Source organism: Scaptodrosophila lebanonensis, unplaced genomic scaffold (genome assembly GCF_003285725.1).
Source record: "Scaptodrosophila lebanonensis strain 11010-0011.00,11010-0021.00 unplaced genomic scaffold, SlebRS2 tig00001418-arrow-arrow-pilon, whole genome shotgun sequence".
NCBI lineage: Eukaryota > Metazoa > Arthropoda > Insecta > Diptera > Drosophilidae > Scaptodrosophila > Scaptodrosophila lebanonensis.
This window is the reverse complement of record NW_022060744.1, coordinates 2,038,553-2,064,477: the sequence shown is the minus strand read 5'-3', so window position 1 is coordinate 2,064,477 and position 25,925 is coordinate 2,038,553. Positions and strand designations below refer to the sequence as shown.

Sequence of the window (25,925 nt, the reverse complement as noted above, 5' to 3'; positions counted from 1 at the left end):
GACATATATTCGTTTCAGATAATTTTAAGCAGTTTTCTAGTTATTCTTTATGTCAAGCCGAATTGTCAGGAGAATATTCGTTTCTATTGTAAATGATTTGATGGGAGAGGTCAGGGTAGGGTATTAATTCGTTTGCTACTCACTGTACATCGCCGCGTCCGTGCTTGCGTTTGGAGAGCATTAGTGCCTTGTTAAGAAGTTCTATATCGATAATGGATGGCTTGACGCGACACGCCTCGCCATCCACCTGCATGGGAATGGTGCGTTTGGTGATAATGCGCGCCTTCCGGCACTGGCAGATGCAGGTGCCGTGCATGCCCGCCTGCAGCATCGGCAGCTGGTAGGTGGTAAGACCGACTACCTCCATCATGCCATCTTCTATGGACGGCTTCGCGTTCCCGAAGGAATCGTTCCAGGGGTGAGTGCCGCCGCCATAGCTGCAGCAAGGAGGGCAGAGAAAAGATTGAGAGAAAGGGAGAATTAAGTTAATTAGCACTGACTGGAAGCGTTGAGTCGGCTGCCTTAATACCTGGGTATGTTGAGAAAGAGGACGGCATGGCAGCCGGCATCGCGCAGCTTGCCCGTGAAGTCCTGGCCATCGCACTCGAGAGTCACCCATTGAGAGAGATTTCGATATTGGCGCAATATGAGATCCTTGCCGCCCATTTGGCCGTAATACATCTTGTTGCGGAGACGCGAATTGAAGCGCTCCGGATGCGCCTCACGCGCCTCGTGAAATTCCAAAGCAATGTGCGCGTCAACGCCAAACGAGAAGTAATTGTTCATTACGTTGAGCGGCACATTGGGCTTGCTCCGATCGACATGATCGTCAGTGACGTCGTCATTAGGCGTTACATTAACACTCCAGCGATCCATAAGCACGGACTGCGACATGCCGATCTCACGCAAGATTTTTCCAATCGGTTCATCGGTGTAGCCCTAGTGAAGGAAGAAAGGGTAATGCTCTCTTCTTAGACTGTGCAACTCCAAATACTTACTCCACCCCAGCCTAGGGCGCGTGCCAAATCGTTGCCTGTGCCTAGAGGTAGAACACCTACAGCTGGAACCGGCTGCAGCGGCGGATGTATTTGATCGAGCACGGATAAGACCCAGCCGACGGTGCCGTCACCACCGCAGGCCAGAATACGCAAATTGGGAGCCTTACGAAACATGTCGAGTCTGAAAAGGAAGAGTTAAATATTGACTGAGATAGGACGAGATGAGAAATCAATCTCGTGCTTACCCCATTTTGGGTCCGCCCTGTGTCAAATCAAACACCTGCCGTGGATTGAGTAGGTGCTGGAACTTGCCCAGCAACTTGACGCCTTGATTGCCACCCGACTTTGGATTGATAAACACTATGACAGGTATTACCTCGGGCGAGGGAATGGGCTTCACAATAAACGCACGCGGCTCCTTCTTTTCGTCCTTGCCTTTGTTGCGCTTCTGGGTTTGCTTTTTATTGCCCTTAGTGGCCCCACCACCACCACCACCAGCCGCGGCCGCACCACTCTTGTTGCTCACACGAATCGACGACTTAAAGTTTCCCTTGTTTGGCAGCTTCACAATCCATGATGGTGGCACGATGATGGGCGCATAGTTGCCTGCAAAACAGTCTGAGAATGTAAATTGCTTTCATGTTGTCTTTTGTTTGCTCCTCCCAACAGGCATCCATCGAGTAGACACAGACTCACACACATACAAATAAACCAATGCACCGTTTACGGTTCGCTGAACTGAATTCGGGCTTAGTCGAACCAGCAACAAAGGAAGTTGCTGCTAGCGAGTGGCGCATCGATGACAGTCACAGCAATCACCACTCGATGCGCGCCCTGCCAGTGACAGGCAAGACGCTAAATTTTGAGCGCGAGCTGGGCCCCGCGTTGGGCGCCGTAGTGGAGCAAACAGTGATTGCATAGTGACGAAATATTATTTGAATAGGGAATTCGCTATAATAGTGCAAAGGTTAAACACAATTTTCAATTTCAACAAAAAGTAAAGGGTTTGGATTAGAAATCTACTCTTACTTGAAATCTACTTATTTGCTAGCTGCCTGGTAGCGGTATTTGTGATCGATAATTTTGAAAGAGTGACTAGGAATTTAATTACAAAAAGATGTAGTGGACGCGGCTATTGTGTTGCGTATCCCCCTGTTTTTTTTATTACACACTAGAAATATTAAAACAAACCCGAAGCGAAGCTTAAGCAAATTAAATATTCTCAGATTCATATTTCCGAGATATCGAAATATCACTCTTTTCCGCATGATATATCTGCAATACAGCACATACAGACATGAAGAAGAATACGAAAATAATGAAATTTATATAATTGAATTGTAAACAGTTTTTGAATTGAATTTGCTCACCAATTAAGCAGATTAACCACTGACCGTGGAAAGCCCAAAATACACGTTTTTCCAAGATAAACAGATTAAAGCGTCAGCGAGTTAATTCGAAACCAAATTAATGCATTATGCGAGTAAAAGTGTTGCACCAATCTTTAACTCAATTTAGCGGACATAAAACGCAAATAAAATATCATGCAGTGCGAAAAAAGGAAGTCACAACTCAGTAAAAAGAAATTTAACCCTCCTTCCCAGACCATCTATTTGAGTAGCCCCTGCAAAAAAAGCAGTCCTTCCCAGACTCTCTATTTAAATGAAGCCTCAATTGCAGTGCTAAATAGGTCTAGCTAGGGGCAGTACGTACACATGAGCCGGCTTTGACAATCTTCCAAGGCACATACGAGCATATCGAACCATTTAACCCATTTTTTATACCCTGTACCTAAAGGGTACAAGGGTATATTAGTTTAGTGCGAGTGCACATGGAACACACAGAAGGAGGCTTGGTAGACCCCACAAAGTATATATATTCTTGATCAGCATGACAAGCCGAGTCGATATAGCCATGTCCGTCTGTCCGTCTGTCCGTCTGTCCGTCTGTCTGTCCGTCTGTCCGTCTGTCCGTCTGACCGTCTGTCCGTCTGTCTGTCTGTATGAACGCAAGGATCTCCGAAAGTATAAGAGCTAGAATAACCAAACTTGGTATACAGATTCTCCTGAGACCGAGAAAGGACGAGTTTGTTCATTTTTTTTGATCCACCCCCCCACTCCCCCCCTATTAACGATTTTCTATAACTCCCGTAATTCTTGGAATTTTTAACTAAAATTTGGTTGTCACATTAGGTTAGTAATTATATAACCGTATACCAAGTCTCATTATGATAGAATGATCGGAAAAAAAGTTATAGCCATATAACCAGGCTCAATGCACACATACATACATATGTACAAGTACACAAACACGCATAGACACGATTCTGATGTAATTGTAAATGTATGTATGCATGCATGGAATATTTTATATTTAATTAGTTAATATTTAGTTAATTAATTAAATTAATTTAGTTAATTAATTTAATTTAATTAATTAATTTAGTTAATTAATTTAATTAAATTAATTAATTAATTTAATTACTTTTTTGTGGGGTGGTACAGGGTATTTAAGAGTTGAGCCTGCTCGACTTTAGCATTCCTTTCTTGTCTTAATTAATTTAATAAATTAATTTAATTTTTTTTTAAATTTTTTTAATTTTTCTTTTTTTGTGGAGAGTACAGGCTATTTTACTGTCGGGCTTGCTCGACTGTAGCGTTCTATCTTGTTTTAGTTATTGTATCAGTATCAATCAGGTCTAAGCTCCAGAAGGTTACCTTTTCGGTGTAACTGCTGCAAAACGGATATTGGGGACATGCTGTAGAAGCAGTCCTGCCCAGACTCTCTAATCAAAGGAAGCTTATTGAAGTCCCAATTGCTTCGAAAATATTTTAGGGGAAATATTAAAATAAATAAATACATAAATTATATATCGAACCATTAAACCCATTTTTTTTTTTTGGCTTTTTTAGATATAGTGAGTATCAGTATTAATCAGGTCTAAGCTCCAGAAGGTTACCTTTTCGGTGTAACTGCTGCAAAACGGATATTGTGGACATGCTGTAGAAGCAGTCCTGCCCAGACTCTCTAATCAAAGGAAGCTTTTTGAAGTCCCAATTACTTTGAAGACCTTTAAAGGGAAATATTATATATCGAACCATTCAATCAGACCTAAGTTCCAAAAGATAACCTTTTCGGTGTAAATTCTTGATTCGTTTATTTATTTTCGCTGCATCTTTTCCACGTCTTGGTTCTGGGAAAGGTCGTTCTGCATAGTCCGAAATGGAGTGACGAAACACGGTGACGAACAACAGGGTTTTAGGAATAGGTTTTGCTGATATACAAGTAGAACCACTTTAAGGCGCCAGACTTATAGAATAACTGTTTTGAGTTTCTTTCCCATTTTTCTACAAGTATCGAAATGTTTTCTCTTTCCTCTTCGCTACTGGCTTAGCAACTTCTTGGTTGTGGGGGAGGCCTTAGTTCACGGCCAACTTGGAAATGGAGTGCGGATATAGATATACTTGTAGAACCACTTAAAGGCGGCGGACTTATAGACGAACTGTTATGAGCATTGAGCTAAAAAAGAAGGGTTCGCCATTTCGCTTTTTTGCAAGAGTAGAATCTGAAGTGTGATTTCGTCACTAGCCTGTATGGACTGTATTGTGCTTTCTCTCCGCTTCCCTCTGCGCTACTGGCTTATTTGCTTATTTCGGATTACATTCGTTTTCTGTCAGTGTATGGCTCGGCGCTCCCGCAGCGGCGTGCATCAACAACGTCAACAACAACTGTGTACGTGTGTGTGTGTGTGTGTGCGTGTGTGTGTGTGTGTGTGTGTGTGTGTTGAGCTGCGAGCGTCTCTGTTGGCCCTGGGAGGGTGTTGGTTGCTAATTAAGGCTGTTAAATGGTTGGCAATGTTGGCTGCGTGCCGTTGCTGCTCCTGTCGATGTTTCTGCAGCTCCTGCATTTGATTACACAAATATATGCGAGTCGGACGATGGATGGCGGCGATGGCGTTGCTGCTAATTGAGTTATTTTGGTGTTGCGGCGACGACAGAAATTTAATTTTTGACTGTTTAAAGCGACAACGACAGCAGCAATAACTTTCGCAATTGCAGGAGAGGGTTGCGAACAAATGCCAAGTAGGGGTCCGCAAAACTTGATGAATTTTTCCAACAGTGAAAGAGAAAGAGATATGCCTAGCTCAAAAGCCAGCTGTCCAGGCAGAGGCAGAGAAAGCGAGAGAGAGAGAGGGAATTAGTGTCGACTGTAATTGTATTTGGAGCTTCATTGTATTGCCTTGACATTGTCTCGTTGGTCACTGGTGCCAGGACGCGGCGGCTGCCACTTTCGAGAGTGTTAACAAGAAGCTCAATGAATGGCAACGACAGTTCATCAGGAGTGGAAAATAGACTGGCAGGAAGAAAACTCAATTACACAAAAGTCAACTGAGCGCCCGCTGTGATGTCGCAAAACAATGCAAAGAAAAACTCAAGCAAAGCTTGCAACACACACACACACACACACACACACACCCACCCACATAGGCACACGCACAATAAATATACAAGTATATTGACTTAGTGGGACAAAATTTTAATTTCCACGAAATACATTCCAGTGGGCTTTCAATCTGTGAAGCAACAGCGCCAGACAATAGAAAGACAAAAGTAAAGAGTACAAGCGAACGAAAGGTAACAATTTGAGAACAATTGAAAGGGTGCCTCCGATAGAGGCGGGGGGGGGGGGGGGGGGGGGGGGGGGGCTGGTGGGTGTCACAGTCTTTGCGCCCCGAAACTATGCAATGAACTATGACAGCTGGCGAACCAGCCGACTGAGCGGACAAGCAAAAAGGATTAAAATACAAACAAACAGAAAAACAAAAAAGAAAGAGGAGCGTGTGCTTCTGCACTTCCAACTGTGCCACAATTCGTGGCAACTTGCGGCTCTTTTAACACACAAATTTTAATTAAGTTAACGGACCGCAATTTATTTGCATGCGCGTCACATAATTAATCAAAGGACAATGGCGCGACCGACGCGTCGGGCCAGCACGCTGGGCGTGTGCAGCCAAGATAAGGCACGTGAGTGAGTGAGTGAGTGAGTGAGCGAATGTGTGTGTGTGTGTGAGTGTGTGTGTGTCCGAGGAGCGACACAATAGCGGGAAGGAGCGTATGAGAGAAGCAGAGTGTAGGCCAAAGGCAAAGCCATATTCTGCGCTTTTTATTTTATTTTTTAAAACCACACAAGATTAACGGAGAATGTGACTAAAAGGCGAACAGTTTCACTTTTTATACCCTGTACCCAAAGGGTACAAGGGTATATTAGTTTTGTGCGAGTGCACATGGAACACACAGAAGGAGGCTTGGTAGACCCCACAAAGTATATATATTCTTGATCAGCATGACAAGCCGAGTCGATATAGCCATGTCCGTCTGTCCGTCTGTCCGTCTGTCCGTCTGTCCGTCTGTCTGTCTGTCTGTCTGTCTGTATGAACGCAAGGATCTCCGAAAGTATAAGAGCTAGAATAACCAAACTTGGTATACAGATTCTCCTGAGACCGAGAAAGGACGAGTTTGTTCATTTTTTCTGATCCACCCCCCCCCACTCCCCTCTATTAACGATTTTCTATAACTCCCGTAATTCTTGGAATTTTGAACTAAAATTTGGTAGACACATCCAGTTAGTAATTGTATATCCGTATACCAAGTTTCATTATGATAGAATGATCGGAAAGAAAGTTATAGCCATATAACCCAATGCACACATACATACATATGTACAAGTACACAAACACGCATAAGGCACGATTCTGATGTAAATGTAAATGTATCTATGCATGCATGGAATATTTAGTTAATTAATTAAATTAATTTAGTTAATTAATTAAATTAATTTAGTTAATTAATTAAATTAATTAATTAAATTAATTAATTTAATTAAATTAATTAATTAATTTAATTAAATTAATTTAATTACTTTTTTGTGGGGTGGTACAGGGTATTTAAGAGTTGAGCCTGCTCGACTTTAGCATTCCTTTCTTGTTTTCTTTTGTCAAAGGGACTTTTAATAGAGAAAAGATAGGGTAGCAGCAAGGTCCAAGGCTCTGAAGCCTGAATCTCTAGACTTGTACGAAAATTCGCGCACTGTGTCAAATCCTAGCAAGGAAAACATTTTGCCTAAAACCTAACAGACTAAATGACTGGCTGGTGAGCTAAATTTTTGGTGTTTTTATTTTAACAACAACAACACATCTACAAGTAGATCTTGTTAAAGTGGCTTTTGGAAGAACTCGAACTATGAACGAACATTTTCGTATCAGCAGAACCAAATCAAGGAACCACTAAACCTGGCATCCATTTCTGCAAATGAACCTAATGCCTGAAAGTACTAGCTCTGTGTAAAGTCCTATTTAAGACATTTCTGGACAGAGCTCAATTTTTTTTATGGAAAAAAGTTCATCGCAAAACTAAGCTTTAAGGCATGTCGATCGATACAAAAACGAGGCTTTGAACAGCAACATACAAGTATAAATACGAGAACTGGTGTTACTTTCGACTTCCTGCAACACCTCTAGGTTTTAGTTATTAATTTTTGGAAGAACCCGAATTATGAACGAAAATCAAATCAATGGACCACTAGCCTGGCATTCATGTAACATTTCTAGAAATGAATCTAATCTAAATCTGACCGACTAAGCTTAAGTTTTGCAATATTTTAAATCGGAATAAATAATGATATTAGAGCCAAGGAATCAGTCTGTTTAGGAATCAATCAAAGCTTGAAGTCAGTATCTATCCAGCCAAGTTGTCTAAGCATTTAGAGCTATCATCAAGGAACTAAAGTTGGTTACACTTTTGTGCATTAACGAACATAATTTTCGTTTGGGAAAAACCTCAATTTAAAAAAATCACTCTATAGGATCATTTTCGAAGCTGGAAGTGAAGGACTATTTGATTCTTTTCTATTAGAATTAATAGGAATTGTACGTTTAAATGTAGCTTTTTGAGGCTAGAAATGAACGACTATTTGATTCTTTTCTATTAGAACTAATAGGATTCTACACTACAATATGGTTTTTTTTTCGCAACAAGCATATTTTTCAAAGCCTACTCGGAAAATAAGACAAATTGGCGTGCAAATTATTTGCAAGTGTGATCATAGCTTTACGGATCGACTGATTAACGATTGGATGATGGGAGTCCAAGCTTTCAGTTCAAGTTTCTAAAATACACATTCTATTTACTTACCTAGTCGGCATTCCTCGCCAATTTTTTCCTGATTGAAGCACGACTCCTTGTTGTGATAGATCTCGTGACACCAGGCACAGGACAATGCGACAATTTCCTTTGAGCCAAAAAGCTTTCCTTGTACAGCCTGCAGGAAGTTATCGTTATTTAAAATGTCAAATAAAATACTTATTTGTAAATATGCGAGTATAGTCTTGAAACCGACCTTGCCGCACTGCTTGCACTTTCCCTTCTCCATCTTGCGATGCACCCAATGATGATGTGTTGTCGTCTGCTCCCGGTATTGCCTTATTCCTACATCCCGATATGTTGGCTTACATGCTAGTTGAGTCTTTTCATTCACAATTGGAATGCAATTCTGATGTGCAATCAGTTGACAGGCCGAGCACTTCATGCGTTGACCGCTCTTCTGCAAAACATTACCGAACGTTCCGATTACCAAATGGATCATAAGGTTTTTTTGAATAAAAAAAAACACATACATATATGAGAACGCTACAGTCGAGCAAGCCCGACAGTGAAATACCCTGTACCCTGTCACCCATAGCAGAAGCAAAAAGAAGAAGAGCTAACTTGATGATAAAGTTCGCTAATAACTTATCTCAGATTTGACCGATTTGGATGAAACAAAAGTAGATAATTGTATATAGATTACGTATGCAAAGTTTGGTTTACTACATGAAGCTTATGTAGTTTATGTGTGGACAGTAGTGATGAAATTCTGGGGATGAAAATAAAGAGATAAGATAAACTCGTGTTGCCTAGAGACTAGGAGCGTCTACACACCAAGTTTGGTGAGTGTGTGCTCAGTCGTTTCCGAAATTCAGGTGTTCATCCAGACGGACAGATGGACGGGCATGTCTAGATCAATTTCTCTCCTCATGCTGATTAAGAATATATGCACTTTAAGGGGTCGCAGATGCTTCCTTCTTCCTTGCACAAAGCTAATATATAATTTTTACCCTACCCCTTTAACATACAAGTATATAATATATTTAATATATTACTCTAGCTGCTGTGCCGTCGACTCCACCATTATTTCAAGTAACTACTATGTGGGGTGATATGTTTTTTTGGAAGAAGAATATATCTTTTTTAAGCCGTCCTAGCATGTTACTAAAAAGCCTCCACTCTTGATCTCCAGTTACTTTTGCCGATTTTCTTTGGTTTTTTGCAATCACCTTATTTTCAAAATAGGGATAATGTTCCTCTACTTCAGCTCTTGGGTTTGGATGGACTTATTGGTTGGTCGGGGTCCCTTATTTGTTATAAACTTTTCAGTTTATTAAGTATTTGCTCCTATTGGGTTGCCGAGGTTTTAAGAAGGCCTTAGAATTACTTCTACTAAAGCAAGGAGACATTTCTAGAGTCCCCCCCCCCCCCCCCCCCCAGTTATGATTCAAAATTAATGGCTGGGAAGAAGGAAGGATGCGCGATGGATGTCCCTTATTTGTAACTCACGTTTAAGTTTTGGACACACACGCTCATTGCCCGCGTGACAAGGCACTTATAACTTTGGACAGAAACCGGGCAACTTTTGACACCTCTCTCTCAATGCCTCTGACATGCCTCAGTATGTGCTCGTATGTGTGTGTGTGTTTGTGTGTGTAGAGAGAGAGAGGTGCGCGTGTGTGCGTGCAGCTCTAAAATGTTGAATGAACACGCAATAAATAAATTACACATGTAAACTTCACATGTTTGCTTCTTTTCTCAGCTAATTGAATTTGGCAAATACTTCAAGCCAAGCAAGCATACACCCACACATCGACAAACCCACGCACACTCACACTCACACACACTCACACACACAGGCGCACAGAGACACACGCAGAAATATATTGCGTATACGTCGCGTGGGCCACTGTCATTATTGTGTTTGTGTACTTGCCAGATAGTTGGCCCACAAATGGGGCAGCACTTACAATGCACTCCTCGTTCAAACAGCACAAATCGCCCGATGCCGATGTGGGCTTCCAGTAATGCTCCCCCTGTACCGCATTCTCCGTCCAGTCCGGCACAATCCGAATCGGTCGCCGGGCATTGCTCGATGAGGCCGTGCGTCTACAAATAGAGATGGGGAGAGAGACAGATAGGGGGTGAGAAGGTGCAAAAAGTGTGAGCTCAAGACTGCCGCATTAAATAATCGAAATGATTGATAAATACGTGTATTTGTAAATACATACATACATACAAATATATATATAGAAGACTATTTATATATATATATATGTACACACACACACAGCTGGATTGGCACTGAAAATAGATGGATAGATAGATTGTGGCTGTCATTTGAAGCGCATCAAAAATTTGTTGCCTTTGCTTTTGCCTGTCAGTCATGCTTGGCATTATCCCCTATCCCCCATCCCCCATCCCCTCCCTGGAATGGCAACAGCGCGTGCATTCATTGGCAAAACTGCAGGAACGCATTCCCCCCACCAATCTGCTGCCAACTTTCGACAAACGAAATAATCGCCAGAACGATGGAAATTCTGAAAAATTACAGCACACTTCGTCACTGCGTAGAACGAGTCTAGTGATGACTTATTCTTATTTGAAAGTATTTGTAGCTAATTTTATGAAAAAAAACCACAAGTAACAAAACATTTTAGGAAAACACATGTTTCACAAGAAAAACTAAGTAAATCGAAATTTTGAAACAGCTTTTAAATAACAATAGGAAATTCATTTTCACTGAAAAGCGATCTGAAAAAATGATCTGCTTTTCCTAAGTAGAATTTACCAAACTACTTGTAGTGAAAGAAATAGCTTTGACAATCAGAGTCCTTCGGAACCACTTCTAAATTATAATTAAGTAGTCAAAGATTTTAAAATACATTTTAAGTTAATAGAAATGTAATTTAATTAAAGCTTTATTTACAAGACTCAAGACTTTTAGTTTTTAATATAAGTACACGGCTCCATGAGAATGGAGGTGAGGATAAATCTCTTGATGACAATTCCCATTAAATAACGAGAATTGAAATCGATTCTAAGTACGATAATAACATTATTTGGAAAGGGAATCTAAATAAATGTTTAAGGCATATATGGTATCCTGGATTTTGTATTGTATTTTTTTATTATATTTACTATTTCTTGCAGTCTTTTTGGTAGCCTTCGACCTACGAGTATATAGAAATAATTACCGTCTTCACTTTACATTTCTGAGTAACTGATAAATCCCTCGTAATAGCTCTTTTTCTTAATAACTTGTTAAGTAAAGTCAGCAAGTTCTCCTTCGTGAGAAAAACTTTCCAAGCGAAGTCAAGTCTTTCACGCAGTTCTTATGGCATTTAAGGTTTTTTTAAAAAATGATTTTTATATAATAATCTAATCTTACTGAGCTACTTTTGTTGGTGGAGAATTTGTTTCGTTTATTGACTCCATAGTTGAACCATAAAATAGATTCGCGTTCACAAATACGCAAAACCGACAATTTTCGCGGCGGAATAACGTTTTCAAAAACTGCAAGTTCGTTTCTTTTCGAAACTGTGAAGCGAAATGGCTCGGATGATTGTGTTTTTCGTTGTTTTTTTTTTAGTGTTAAATGAGTTTTAGATATGTATGGAAAATAATTTTAATCTGCTTTAGCTGTCCCCTCCAAATGAACGCTGTAATTAGCAAACATTAAGCGATTAAAGCGAATTTTTTTTATAGAACCCGATAGTCAAAAGGCATTAATTCTCGATTTCATGCGCACTTAGCCATGTTTCCGGCTTCAAAACACAATTTGGGATGCCAATTTAGTCAAATATCGCATTTAAATGTCAGAGAAAGTGCTTTTAGCCTAAAGATCTATTGATCTATTTGACAATATGTTTCTTTGAAATAAGACTAATGAAGACATTTTTTTGATAAATGAAATTACATCCTGAGCTTTTTTTAAAAGAAGGGCATAAGCTTCTCCTGCGGTGCTGCTAACTTGTGTCAGTGTTTTGCCATTTCGAAAACTTATTGCCATTGCATTAATGCGAGAAGATTTGCAATTATTTTAAACGTGATAGTACAACTATTTTTGAAAACTTTTTAATATCCATTAATAGTGGAAAAGTAGCAAATATTAAGCTAAGCTTTACTTTTGCTTGTTTTGTGGTGAAGAGTGGCTTTTAGCTTCCATTCTACTTAAAGTGTTTGAATGTTAGTCAAAAATGTTGTCGGAATTGTTAATTGCTGCTGTCCATTGGATGTGTCAGCACAGCCACTCACACCCCCGACCCCCGACCCCCGACCCCCTTTTCACTCCACACACTCCACTCACCTCTTGCGGCGAAAGGCGCCCAATGAGTCGAGTTTCCTTTGACGAAACGCCGATTTTCTTTGCATGCCAATCGAGCTGCGTCGAAAGCGACGCAACGCAAGCGGCGGCGGCGCAGCAGCGCAGGCAGCGATGTCAGTGTTGGTGGCAGAGCAGCCAGCAAATGCAAGCAGTTGTTGCTCGTTATCATTGCTGTTGTTATTGTTGTTGCTGGTGCTGCTGCTTCTACTGCTGGATCTGCTGCGACTGGTGGCTCCTTCGCTTTCATCTTCCGTTTGAAATTCCTCGCGCACTGCATGCAGCAAACGTTCCATGGATAATAGCCCGCCATTGTTGCTGTTGCTGTTGCTGTTGTTGTTATTATTGTTGTTGTTGCTGTTGCTGTTCGCTGACAGTCGCAGTGGCGGCGGTGGAGTTTCGCTGCCACTGAAACTGCCGCTGCCAGCACTGCTGCGACTGCCGACGCTCAGCTGTGGACTGCCATGCGAATTATTGATACTGTTGTTGTTGTTGCTATTGTTGTTATTGTTGTTGTTGTCGCTGTCACAGTTCAAATAAGATATGAACATGGCAGCTTGCTCTAGCCTCTAGCCCCTCTCTTCTCTTCTTCCTCAGCTGCTTCTGCTGTTTCTTCTTCCTATTTTGCAGCCCCAATACCGTCGCCTCCTTCTGCTGCCTTCGTCTGTCCAGGTAGGTGGCTGAGTCTGTATCTCTGCTCGCCCCTCTCTCTCTCTCTCTCACTCTCTCTCTCTCTCTCTCTCTGTCTGCTGTTGCTCTGCTGCGTTTCAATTTTGCCGCTACGTTTTCCAATTTAACGCCGTTGTTACTACCGTTGCGCTGCTTCAGCTGCTCCTTTTGGTCCTGCTTCCTTCCGCCTTTTTGTTTCGATCCACGCTCATTTCATTTCATTTCACTTCACTTCATTACACACTTTTGGCTTTGCTTTGGGTTTTTTGTTTGAATATTTGTTTTTGTTTTTGCTTGTTGCTTGGCTCTTGCACTGGCGTTTTTTATATATATATTTTTTTTGTATTTTTATTTCCCGCTCGTTGTTGTACTATTGTTGCTGTTGCACATTTTTGTGCGGCCGACGCTTAATTCGCGCATTTATCGTTCTCTGCCTTTGGCTCTGACGATGGCATTGGTGACTCGATTTTTGGCGCTGTCTCTGATTCTGATTGGAACTCTGGCTCTGGCTCTGACTCTGACTGGGACTGTCATTATGGCGAATAAAGATAGCCTAGAGATACACGCAGACTTGTTCGCTTGCTTTATTTGCACGGCACCAACACACCAACACACACATACACAAAGAATCAGTGTGTGTGTGTGTGTGTGTGTGCGCGAGTGCTTAATACATTTGTATACATTTGTATATGCATTGTAATTAAATTCTTATCAGATGAAAACAAAAATTGTGATTTCACATGAGCACAACAAGCAAGCGCCACCCGCCACCCGCCACCCACACACCCGCCATCCACTCGAACCCTTTAAAACGAACAGCGGAACTTCGCAGTAACGAACGATATCATCGGTGGTTCATGGTGCTTTTCGTCATAGGAGAGCGCCACTGTGGCAATTGTTGATCCAATTGTTGTCGAAATTGCAGGGTGCCGCTAGAACAACATCTGATTTGCATGTCAATTGGGTTGTCACACGCTTTACACTTTGCCAGCGTTTATGGCAGTCAGTTAGGGACTCCAACTAACCCGAGCAACCCAATCGGTCCAATCAGCCCAATCAAGCCAACAAAAGCCAACAAAGCCAGTGGAGCAGAACTCCCGAAACACCCAGAAGGCAAAGTCCACATTGGTGGCAAACATTATGTATTTACACACATCTACATATTTTTATACACACACACACACACACGTATATGTGTAGAAAGCGAAGGCACTTCAATTCCACCTGTGAGCGGTGCGACTTCGGCGCGTTTTACGCGCTGTTTTTGTCGCACCCACAACCACTCAATTATTTATTCGTATTTTGTTGTTGTTTATTTTTGGCAATCATGCTTGATTTGTGGCTTAATGTGGCGCGCATAATGACAGACACATGACGATAATGATGAACATAATTTGCACAATTTTGCGTTAAGTAGCTCTCGCTGCTGACCCCTGAACCCTGACCCCAGACCGGGTTAAATGACTAAACAGGCGAAGGGAGAGAAGAGGGGAAGGGAAGCATTTATTTTTAGCATTCATGCCCGCCATCATGTCAAAGGTTCAAATCGCAATGCCTTTCAAATCGCAATAATTCAAACAATGCCAGCGTGTGAGTGTGTGAGTGCGACAGTGTGAGTGGTTGGGGACATTAGTCACGGCAGGCTGGCGGGATGGCGGGATGGCGGGAAGGGAGGCAGGCAGGAGACAAACGTTGAAGGCAGAGTTCTGAAATTGAATTGCAAATCAATTTGCGGCTTATGTAGGTGTTGATATCAGAATGCTTGGAATGACACAAGGCAGACAACTGGACAGACAACTGGACAGACGATCATCACCATCAGCAGCAGTAGCAGCAGCAGTGTTGCCAATTTTAGCAATTTTTATGCCCAGTGCTGTAGTTTTTCTGAAATACCAGCTGTGACCAAAATAGCAGAACTTGAATGCAACAACCCTATACTCTATTCTACTCTACTACCTGAACATAAGAAAAAAAAAAACTCCACATGGCAAGTCTGGTTCTTGTGGGTCCAACCGTTTCTATCAAGTTTCAGGCTTCAAAACATATAGCCGGATAAAGAAATGATTACATTTCAGAGCCTAAAACTGTGGAAAATATGTATTTAAAAAGTAAGCACTGGTTAGGCTCTAAGCCCTTAATGAAACATGAAAAGTTGTTGCTTCACTTAAAGGTTTAGTATATTTTGTTATTGAAGACATTTCCATACGTTACTGAGCCAAGCAAAATTTAAAGCGTAGCTAGATTTATTTAAATTAATTTAAAATGTGTTAATTGAAGTCCGCAAATTCTCCTCCCTGCATACGAGTAAATCAGTCTCTAAGTAAATAGGTGTTTTCAAATTGTCAGCTGCTGATCCATCAGACGTTTTTCTAACCATATTTCCAATATATATTTCAAAATAACTGAAAAACTGTCTAATTAAAAAGGTTTTTCTAAATTTTCATGTGCTAATCCATGTGAGGTTTTCTAATTAATTTTTAATCTGTATTTCGAAAAAACTGAATGTAAGGAAGCATCTCCAGCCCCATGATTATATATACATATATGTCAGCTTGACACAGTCCTTTATTATTTTCCTATTTCTCTAATCTCTATTAAAAATCTGTCCTAGGTAGGACAATTATTAAATCTTAGTGTAACCTTGAGATTTGTTCAATCACACTGATTGATAAGTAGCAGTCGCAGCTTTGACTGTGATTTGAAAGTCACATTCTTGCACAGCACTCTTGGGCTGCCAATTGGAATTGGTTGAGTCGAGTTGGTCGAGTTGCCGACCATAACAAAGTAGACAGCTATATGTATGTATGTATATACGTACATATAGTCGCTTTTTTGGGCCACATCTGGCATGGCATTTGAACTGAAGCATGTCGCCAATGGATTGATTTAACGGCGCAACAACAGCAACAACAACACAATGGAAATAGCAACAACAGGAACAGTAAGAGAAACATCTCTCCCTCTTTGTAGCAGAAAGGCAACAGAAAGACCCCGAACAAAGGGTCAGACAATAACACACAAAACAAATCGCAAGTGGAATGCGTAGCTCATTGTGTGTACATATTTATGTGGCTATATATATACTTGTATGTATATAGTATATATAGTGTGTAGGTATGTATCAGAAGGTATTTATGTCCTGCTGTTGTGTTGAGAGCGTTCTCCAGCTCGTTCACCTGCACACGAGAAAACTTTTCAAATATCTGCCTGGCTCGCTGGTTGGCTGGCTGGCTGGTTGGCTGGCTGGCTGCTTGGCAAGTAGTTTTCAATTCAAGCCAAGTGTGAAAAATCTTGAAAAATATGAAATCAAATAAAAGTTGAAACTCTTTAAAGTCAAAACCGTGCAGCATAAAGTTTTCAATAAGTTTATTTGCTTTTCATTGCTTACTTAATCGCGTTAGCTTCAATTATAAGCGCATTACGCATCTTCTCGAGTTGGCAGACAATTGATAGCTATCGATAGCTTCGATGTTTTTCAGAGTTATTATTCTAAGACTTTTCAAAAGCTTTGATTTTTTTTTACTTCACCACAAATCTTTCCTCTTAATAAGTAATAAAATTTTAAGGAATTGCAAAAATTAGAGGAAATTTTTACGTTTATTTAATTTCTTTACTTCACCACAAATATTTCCTTTTAGTAATAAGGTTTTAAGGAATTGCAAAAATTTGAAGAAAGCCTTACTTTCTTTACTTCACCACAAATATTTCCTATTAGTAATGATTCGGTTTTAAGGCAATTGAAAATATAAGACCTCGAAATCTAAGCACAATGTTTCGATAAATTCAAAACTAAATGGCTGCAGTGGGTTAGGGGCTGGGTACAGGGTGTTCAAGAGTTGGGCTGGCATGACTTAAGCGCTCTACGCGTTGTTGTTGTTTTTGGGCACATTTGTTTTGGACATCTAATCAAAACAATCGCTCGCTCACGCACGTGCTCGATGTGTTTGAATGGCCGTCCAAAATGAGTTGCGCTATTATGTCTAGATATGGCGCAGCTGACCAAAAACACCAACAGCAACAACAGTAACAACAGCAAAAAGAGCGACGTAGAACGCAATTCATTTCAAATATGATTAATTTCGAATTCAGTTAATTAAATTATGGCGTCGCACTCCCCGCGACCCTCACCTGTCTTTTCTTTGATGCTGCACGCTGTTGGCTGCCATTAATGAAAGGCGACCGCGACCGCGTCCACGACCACGACACATCAATTGGCAACCTAGCCACCCTAACACCCACAATACCCAGCCAGAACACCCCAGCACCCCTAGAGCCCCCCCCCCCCCCTCCATGGGGTTGACAAAATCAATAAAAACCTTGAAATATTTTTACATTTTCGTTTCAATAATGATGACACTTTCTATGCATTTCTATGCTGAGTTGCGTTGAGTTGAGTTGATTTTTTCGTTTCGTTTCATTTCGTTTCATTGCGTCTCGTTCCGTTTCGATGGGCTGCTGCGCCTCTTCTTCAATAGACATATAAATCTTGAGCTTTACCGCGCCACGCCCCCCCCCCCCCTCCTAACCGCCCCTTCCCCTTCTCAGTTTGCGTTTCCGTTTGCTTTGCCGCAATAAAAATATTATCGTTTAACGTGGAATCTGATTTGGGGCGTGGTGAGGGCGGTGGGGGTGGGGCTATGGCCAAAATGGATAAATAAAAATGTGTGTCTTAATATATATATTTTTTTTGATTTTTATTTTATTTATTTTTTTTGCATTTTTATTTTTGTTCGTTCTCTGCTTTTCTTCACTTATTTTATTTTATTTTTTTTTATTATCTCGGAGCTCAGTTACGGCATTTGCGGTTGTTGCTTTTGTATTATTACGTGGCGTATACGCAACGTTGAGCAGCAAAGGCAAAGGCAACGGCAACAGCAACAGCTTAGCCGCAAAGCCCGGCAACGACGCTCACCGACTCGGCTTAACATTTAATATGATGTATAAGTAGTATCGTATTTCTATATGTAAGTACGAGTAGTACATACTTATACATAAAGAATAGCAAACAAGAATACGGCAAGAAGAAGAAGAAGAAAGAAACCAACCAGCTGAACAACAACAACAAGAGGATGAACACTATTCAAATTGATGTCATCAGTGTACCATATTTGTATACCCTTCCAAATGTCTCTTCCTGAACTATTTTTGTGTTTACATACTAAGATCTGAAGAGATTTTTTAGCCTTGCTACCTGCCTTTAATCACCAACTTTCCAAGGATCCCTGTAAACCTACATGCCAGCTAGACGTTAAATTGCTCTGATCTGTGAAATCTTCACATATTAACTAAGTTGTATAAAATTAATTAAGATTATGGAGAAAGAGACAGATGATGGGAGAGAATATGATCGGAGATGAGATGATGGGAGAGAAGATGATGAAAGAGGAGATGAGATGATGGGAGAGCAGATATTGTAATACCCATAAAACACCAGAATAGAAAACCTAAGAAGGTGGTAGGCAGTGTTGTTTTTATCTCCTTCATTCAGTTCCTACTATATATGGATTAAAATATCAGCCAGAATTTCAATGGATACAATACACATCTCTAATAGTATTAAATAAGTGCTACAATAGGAATTCTCCCTCTTTTTTTTTAAACCAAAACTTTCACTTTCCTTTTCCATACATTTAAAACTTCGTAGCATAGACTTGTAAGGGTATCAAGCGAGACCCAGTATTTTTTTTAGTCGTTTGTCAATATATTCTAAATTATTGAAATATGACTGAGAGTGCTGCCTCAACGCCTAAATTGTATTTGTTTAAAGCTCTGATTGTCAATTCGAATATGCTTTCGGCTTTAATTATCCGTATGTGAAGAGACAGATTGAAATTGTTGGGCATTGAATTATTGTGAGAAAGCTCTTGGCCTAAACCATTGAGGGATTGGATTACCTCCACCTCCCACTCCTCCTGCCACCCAACATCCATGCAAAGCTGATGTGTCAGTTCTATTCCCATTCAATAGCATAGAACTTTTGAATATTTCCACAACTGTTGGCAATCATTTGCAGCAGGTCTTAAGCTGGCGAAAAAGTCCATTTGAGAGCTTGACGAGGAGAATGAAAAATGATCCGGACGGTGACTTGGTTTTGAGATTGCGATTAATGGGCTGCCAACTGGCGAACTGGCGAACTGGTTAGCCAGCTTGCCTGCCTGCAATTGAAAACGGTGGCAACTTGAGTTGAGCAGCGCTAAGCAAAAACTAAAGAAAAGATTTTTCAGGGGCTAATGAATATTAATAATGGCCGAATGAGAGCCAAATTCGCCAGCTGAAGCAGAAGAAGAAGCGGAAGACGTGAATTGTCAAGTGTGTAAGTGTGGAAGGACGGAAGGAAGGATGGAACGCTGAGGTATGGAGATGAGTGGCTTGCATTACGATTTTCGTTTTTATACGATTCTGCAATTGAACGACACTTCAGGCGGGGCAGGGGCGTAAGTGGAAGGGGGTGGGGATGGGGATTGTGACTAGCAAGAAGTGGAGCTCAACAATAAACGAGCGCCAAGTATCGCTGCAAACGACATTAATATCCTTAATTGGCATTAAGCGTTTTGGGTGGGCGTGCAATGAAAATGAGATAAGATGATGGGAGAGAAGATGCGGGAGGGGGGGGGGGGGGGGATGATGGGAGATGATGCCACCACCACCCGCACCAGTAACAACAACAACACGCCTCATGACAGGCAAACATTTCAATAAGCAAGACACCAGGGCACAAGCACTGAGAAGACGGTGGGAGGTTCGTTCAGATTTTGCAGAAACTTTTCAGACGACCGCGCTGATGGGACGGGAAGGGATGGGATGGACGGACGATGCCGGCTCATAGATAGCGAGCAACAGACTGAGGCTGCCCTCACTGTCGTGGACACAGGACATTGGACATTGGAGACTAGACTCTAGAGGCAGGGCAGGGCAGGACAGCGCAGGACACATTTCGTGATTTTGCAGCGCTCCTTTTTCCTCGCTCTTCTATTTGTTGTTTGCTTCGGATTTACATTCTTAGTCTTGGGAAACTTTGGCAACAATTAGCAAAATTAAAGATAAATTTTGTTGAATGCCAGCCGGCCGGCCAGCAACAACAACAACAATAACAGCAACGGCAACAACAAGGAAGGTAGTCCGAGCAAGGTAAGCAAAACTCAAGTGCTCAAGATTATGGCGCAGGATGTTCAAACGACGACGAGGAAATTGAAATGGGGATGGACGGAGAGCAGAGGAGCGGTGCAAGAGAAAGAAATGCAAGCAAGCGTTAAAGGAGGAAACAAAATAGGTTTTGCCAGAAGATGCAAGAATCAATCACTGGACGCGTTCATCAGAATTGTTTGATTAGTCTGCCTAATAAGTGTATTTCTGAGTAGAAAATACGGTTGTTTGCCAAAGCGGCCAGCCTGCTGAATATATTCCCGTGAGTAAATCCTAATTGAAATGCAGAGCTCAGTGTTCCGAGATGCAGCAAATAAGTTTCAATTTGTTTAAGGTAAACAATTATTAAGGAGATGATGGCATATACAAATATAATCTGCATTTATTGATGAAACGCATATCTGCATCTAAAAACAATGTAGTTTCCGATTGTACATACATGTAATGTTTTATTATATTACTTGAGAAAAGGTATAAATGGCTTGGAATTCTACTAATTAAAGATATTAAAGACGATGATCAAATCTAGACTGCTTAAACTGTGACGACCGACTTCTGAACTGCAACTGACTCCTTTCTGCAACTGACTCCTTTCTTCTGCTTCTCATCTATTTAAACGGCTAACTGCTGAGTGGTAGGGGATGCATTTTCCTATAATCTGCTTTTTTTTACAGAGCTTGAAATTTTCATGCGAATGTCTGCTGACGTCGAATAAAACCATTTCATTATTTATTATTTCCTAGTGCGACAAGAAACATGCTCATGCTGTGGTGAAAGCAGGATGGCATGTAGAACACAACATTTTATTGTTTAAAGTCTTTGTTGAAAAAGCGGAATTTTGCAGTGTTAGTTTTCTTATTTCACATTCTTCGAAATACTTTCAGGTTTGGGAATTCATCTAGAAACATTAAATTAAAAGGATAGCTGTCTGTTTTTCCTTAGCTGTCTTATTTAGATTATGAGAGAAAAGATGATGGGGCAGTTGATGATGGGTAAGTAGATGTTCGAGGTGGAGATGATATCAGAGGAGATGATGGGAGGAGATGATGTGTGGAGATGATGGGAGGAGACATTCTAATGAGCATAAAACACCAGAATATAATACCAAAGAAGGTGGTGTACGGTTTGAGTTTTTAGCGAATAGCCAAAATAGCAGTTAGAATTTAATGGACTTTTACCAAATCCACCAAACATATCCACAACATCTCTAATGCTCGAGTTACGGTCAAGAAATGTGTTGAATTGCGACAGCAACAAATAAAAGTTATTGTTTACAGCTTGGTTTGATTTCTATAAACTTTATTCAATTCTTCTCCTGTCAATTGTTGGTTAAACAGTCACTTATCATTAGAAATAAACATTTCGTTCTAATAATGCAGGTTTATCAAAACACAAACATTAGACTTAAGAGTGCATTTCCTAATTATTAATTGGTTTAAGGCCTAACAAATCGTTGAACAAAACAAATATAGTTTGTTGGCATTCTAAAGAAGGCTTAAAAGTCAAAATAGCTTTCAAGTTAAGACTTTCAAAGAAATTTCCACTCGCCTATGCACCTAAATCTTGGTCGGAATTTCTGTCCCAAAAAAATAAAACATTTATTACAAATTACGGCAATAGGAAATTAATTGAAGCGTTCATTTCCTCTGCCACTTCCCCAAATCCCGGAAACACATTCTCTACATACATATTGGGGCTACTTTTAGGCCAAATCTCCAATGGCAAGCGGTCGCTTTTTTGGCCTTTTCGTGCACGCTGTCTAAACAAACCCTCACACACACACACACACACACACACAAAGACTCATATACAACTCATAACGGTTTAAACTCTATTGCACAATAAAATTTATAATAGAAGTAGGCAAAGCAGCGTTCCTAAATATTTATGAATGAAAAACAAGAAGAGAAAAGCAACACAGAAAGTAAAACAAAAAACACGCGCAGTGCAAACAAAAACAGCAAAACAGCAAAAGAGTAAAAAGTCTGCCATAAAAATGTCACGCGCTTGCCTCTCCCCACTCCTGTGTGTGTGGGTGTGTGGGTTTTGGGGCGCAAACAGTGAGTGGTAAATGAACTCATTGAACAAACAGCCAGATTTGTATACCCTCAATGGGTTAAAGGTGCAGATAGAGCGCCTCTTCGATACGGTTCGACTGTATGAACCACAATTACTCTGCGATCAAAAGAGCTAGCAGTCTCAAACCTGGTATGTGGACTCTTCTGTGCAATTTGACTCCTGCGTGTGGGTTTTGGGGCGCAAACAGTCAGTGGTAAATGAGCTCGTTGAACAAACAGCCAGATTTGTATACCCTCAATGGGTTAAAGGTGCCTCTTTGATTATGTTCGACTGTAAGAACCACAATTAGTCTGCGATCAAAAGAGCTAGCTGTATCAAACTCTTCTTTGCAATTTGAAATGTGAGCTTATTAAAAAAAATATAGAGAATCATTCTATTTCATGTAAAATTATAGATTAAGTAAGAAGATAACAATAACTTGTATTACTGTTTTTAATGGATACTTTTCGGTGATGATGGATTCTACCAGTCTCAAAAGGCTCATTTTCCATGGTTGAACTGAATGTTCGTAGGCTGTTTGATTGTAGTAATCAGGAGTAGGATTCCACCCAATAATTATTGAGTTAAGAAAAGCACATAACTTTTCATGTCGTTTCTATACAACAATTTTAATATTCAAGCGTTTGTTTGTTTGCATGTATGAACCCCTAGATCTTTTTTTTACGTTCTAACCTTTGCAGATTACTTTATTAGTCGATTTAGTAAGACTATCACAGAACTGAGAGTCAGTAGAGGGAGTAGAAATCGTCACAAAAATACTCTTATTTTTAGAGGGTATTCCCTGGTCGTACGGCTGCTCGCCCCTAATGATCAGCGCGTGGGCAAGCGCCCAAAACTAGGCACATAAATATCAGATGAAATGGCTGCAATTACATGTGGCGCGACCACAAAACGGTAACCAGAGGAATCACATGCAAGAGAGAGAGAGAGAGAGAGAGAGAGAGAGGGGGGGGGGAGGAGGAGGGAGAAAGAGACTGCGAGCAAAGAGGGGGGAAGGGGAAACGATATTGCGGTTAAAACATTTCATAATTCTTGCTGTGGCGACGTTCGCGATTTTGCGATTTAGAAATTTGCGATGCGAGCAAGTTCTGTGAATGCGGTAATAGGTGTTGGGGTGTGGATCGGTGTGGTTCGGTGTGGTTGGTGGCTGCAGTGGTGCTGCAACTTTTAGCCGTTGCTCAATTTTTCAATTTCTATTTGCATTTTAATTGAAATACTTTGTGTTCTCACAATTTTTGCTTGCTTTCTTTATTTTCTTTAATTTATGTTGCCAGCAGCAGCACGGCGTCGTTTTTCTTGTTGTTGTTAATTTCTCTGCTAAAAATACTTAAGTTAATTATAAGAAGCAACAACAACAACAGCATTGGCAAAAAGTTAAACATTTAAAATCTAAAACATGTGTGTGACTTGATATTTATTTTTAAAACCTAACATACAATATTTTCTTTTAATTTTTGTTTTCTCTCTACTTGTTTTTGTATGATTGTTGTTCTTATTGCTGTTTTTGTTGTTTTTGGCTGCCAAAAAGCACGCGACGCTGCCGCCAACGTCGACGCGGACGCGGACGCAGACGCGGACGTCGACGTCTAAGCGTGTCGACAGGTGAGCGCCGAAAGGGCGGCCATTGTGCAAATGTATATTATTTTATTAAATTTATTATGTGCTCATAAATTTGAACTGGAAATGAAACGGTTCGATGGCTGCCCAAAGATTAAGAGATGGCGGCTGTCGAGGGGGGAGTGCCGGCAGATTGCAGCACGTGGCGTATGCGTAATATGGAAAGTGGAGAAGTGGAAAGCTGCTTCTGCTGCTGCTGCCTCGTGATGTTCTATCACAGCACAGCTGCTGCAGCAATGCCAACAACAACAACAATAACAACAACAATAACAACAACAAGAGCAGCAAGCAAAATATAGCGGCGACAAGCAAAACCAAAAATAGTATAATAAATCAAACAATACGTAAGACAGCTCGAGTCGAGCACAGCCGAGCATATCTAGTATCACATACCCTTCCCCATACTATTGCCATTATGTTCAGATATCACGTAGAGAATTGTTATAAGTACTGTTACTATTCTGAAAATAAAAAGGTATTTTTCCGTTTCTGTATTTGATCCTCGAAATTGTTAAATGTCTTCAATTACGCAAATCAATTAAATGGAACGTTTTAAGAGTTCCTTCTGGCATCTCCTCCTGGCACAACACTTCAACTGTTGAATTTTTGGATATGGAAACATTCACCAATTTCGATTCCGCACAACTATTCTTTAAATAACTCACAAAAAAGTGGAAACAAAAACAAAAGTTTTTTTTGAGGATCCAAACACCAAAGAAATTCTGGCCCGAAAAACATTTTACAAAAAGTGTGGAATGGTATTTTATGTATTACTATTAGGTTCGGGAATACTCACTTCAATGGACGATTCGAAATGGTAAAAAAAAAAACTGGGTATTCAATTGTAAAATTATTCCGAAAGCCATTTAAGTTAACTCAATAATTCCAGAAAAGCTACAAAAATTACGAATGTGGTCTCCAAAGTATTACTCAGTTTGGGAATCTCTCTTAAAGATTTCATAAGACAGTGATGGTTTGAGAAAGATTTCACAGACTTTTGACCCTATATTTAGTTGCAATTATTGCTTCTCAACGGAATATTTTTTGCTTGTTACATTCATGCGGCCTAATTTCGGACTTTCGTAATATAGTAATTTGGTTAGATTTATTGAAAAATTAGCTGATGTGATATAATATCCTGGAGTTGAGAGTTTCTTAACGTTTCTAAACGATAGGAATATTTGCCATAGATTATATTGTTGTACATCTCAAGGCTTTCATATTACATTTGTTGTGTCCACATCGATCATTGTTGTGGCAGCTTAACGAAATAGTGGACTCTATTGAAAGTCTGCTTTCACTTCATGTGTATATGGGTTAAAAGAGTTCAGTTGCCGAGTTTAAAGTCTTTAGCTGTTGCAGATTAAGAAATATTTCAATTCATACAGACAGACAAAATGCAGTATTGAACAGTATACTATGGACAGTCCATAGAAAGTTCTTAGCTGTTGCAGATGAAGAAATGTTTCAGTTCATACAGACAGACATTGAACAGTATACTATAGACAGTCCAGTTGCCGACTTTAGCTGTTTTAGATTTAGAAATATTTAAGTTCATACAGACAGACAAAATGCAGTATTGAACAGTATAGCATAGACAGTCTATAGAAAGTCTTTAGCTGTTGTAGTTTCAGAATATTTCAGTTATACAGAGACATTTTGAAGGATTGAACATAATACAGTGCTCATAGCATTATAATAAAGTCAACTACTTTAAAGTTCTTCCGCAATAATGAATACTTGTATTTCTCTATAACATAGGATTATTCAAGCGGTCGCTTCTATGCTTTAGATATGGTCTATTAGAAAACTTGAGCTGCATACTAATAAGCAGAGTATGCAGTAAACATTTGGAATCGGTGACGTTGTTGGTGCAAACGATATTGGAGTTCATGCAGGCAGATTTTTTGCAGGACATACTCTTACATAGATGACCGGATAACAATTGTTCCT

At 40.3% G+C, this 25,925-nt stretch overlaps 1 protein-coding gene across 1 annotated transcript in view; it reads right to left on the bottom strand.

The window, feature by feature from the left end:
• Positions 1–25,925, bottom strand: part of LOC115633419 (eye-specific diacylglycerol kinase) — a 51,353-nt gene that overhangs the window by 11,450 nt on the left and 13,978 nt on the right. Inside the window, 6 exon segments of the mRNA XM_030530878.1 lie at positions 144–437; positions 530–963; positions 999–1,179; positions 1,244–1,604; positions 8,189–8,597; positions 10,111–10,249. Coding sequence (XP_030386738.1) covers positions 144–437; positions 530–963; positions 999–1,179; positions 1,244–1,604; positions 8,189–8,597; positions 10,111–10,249 — 1,818 coding nt within the window.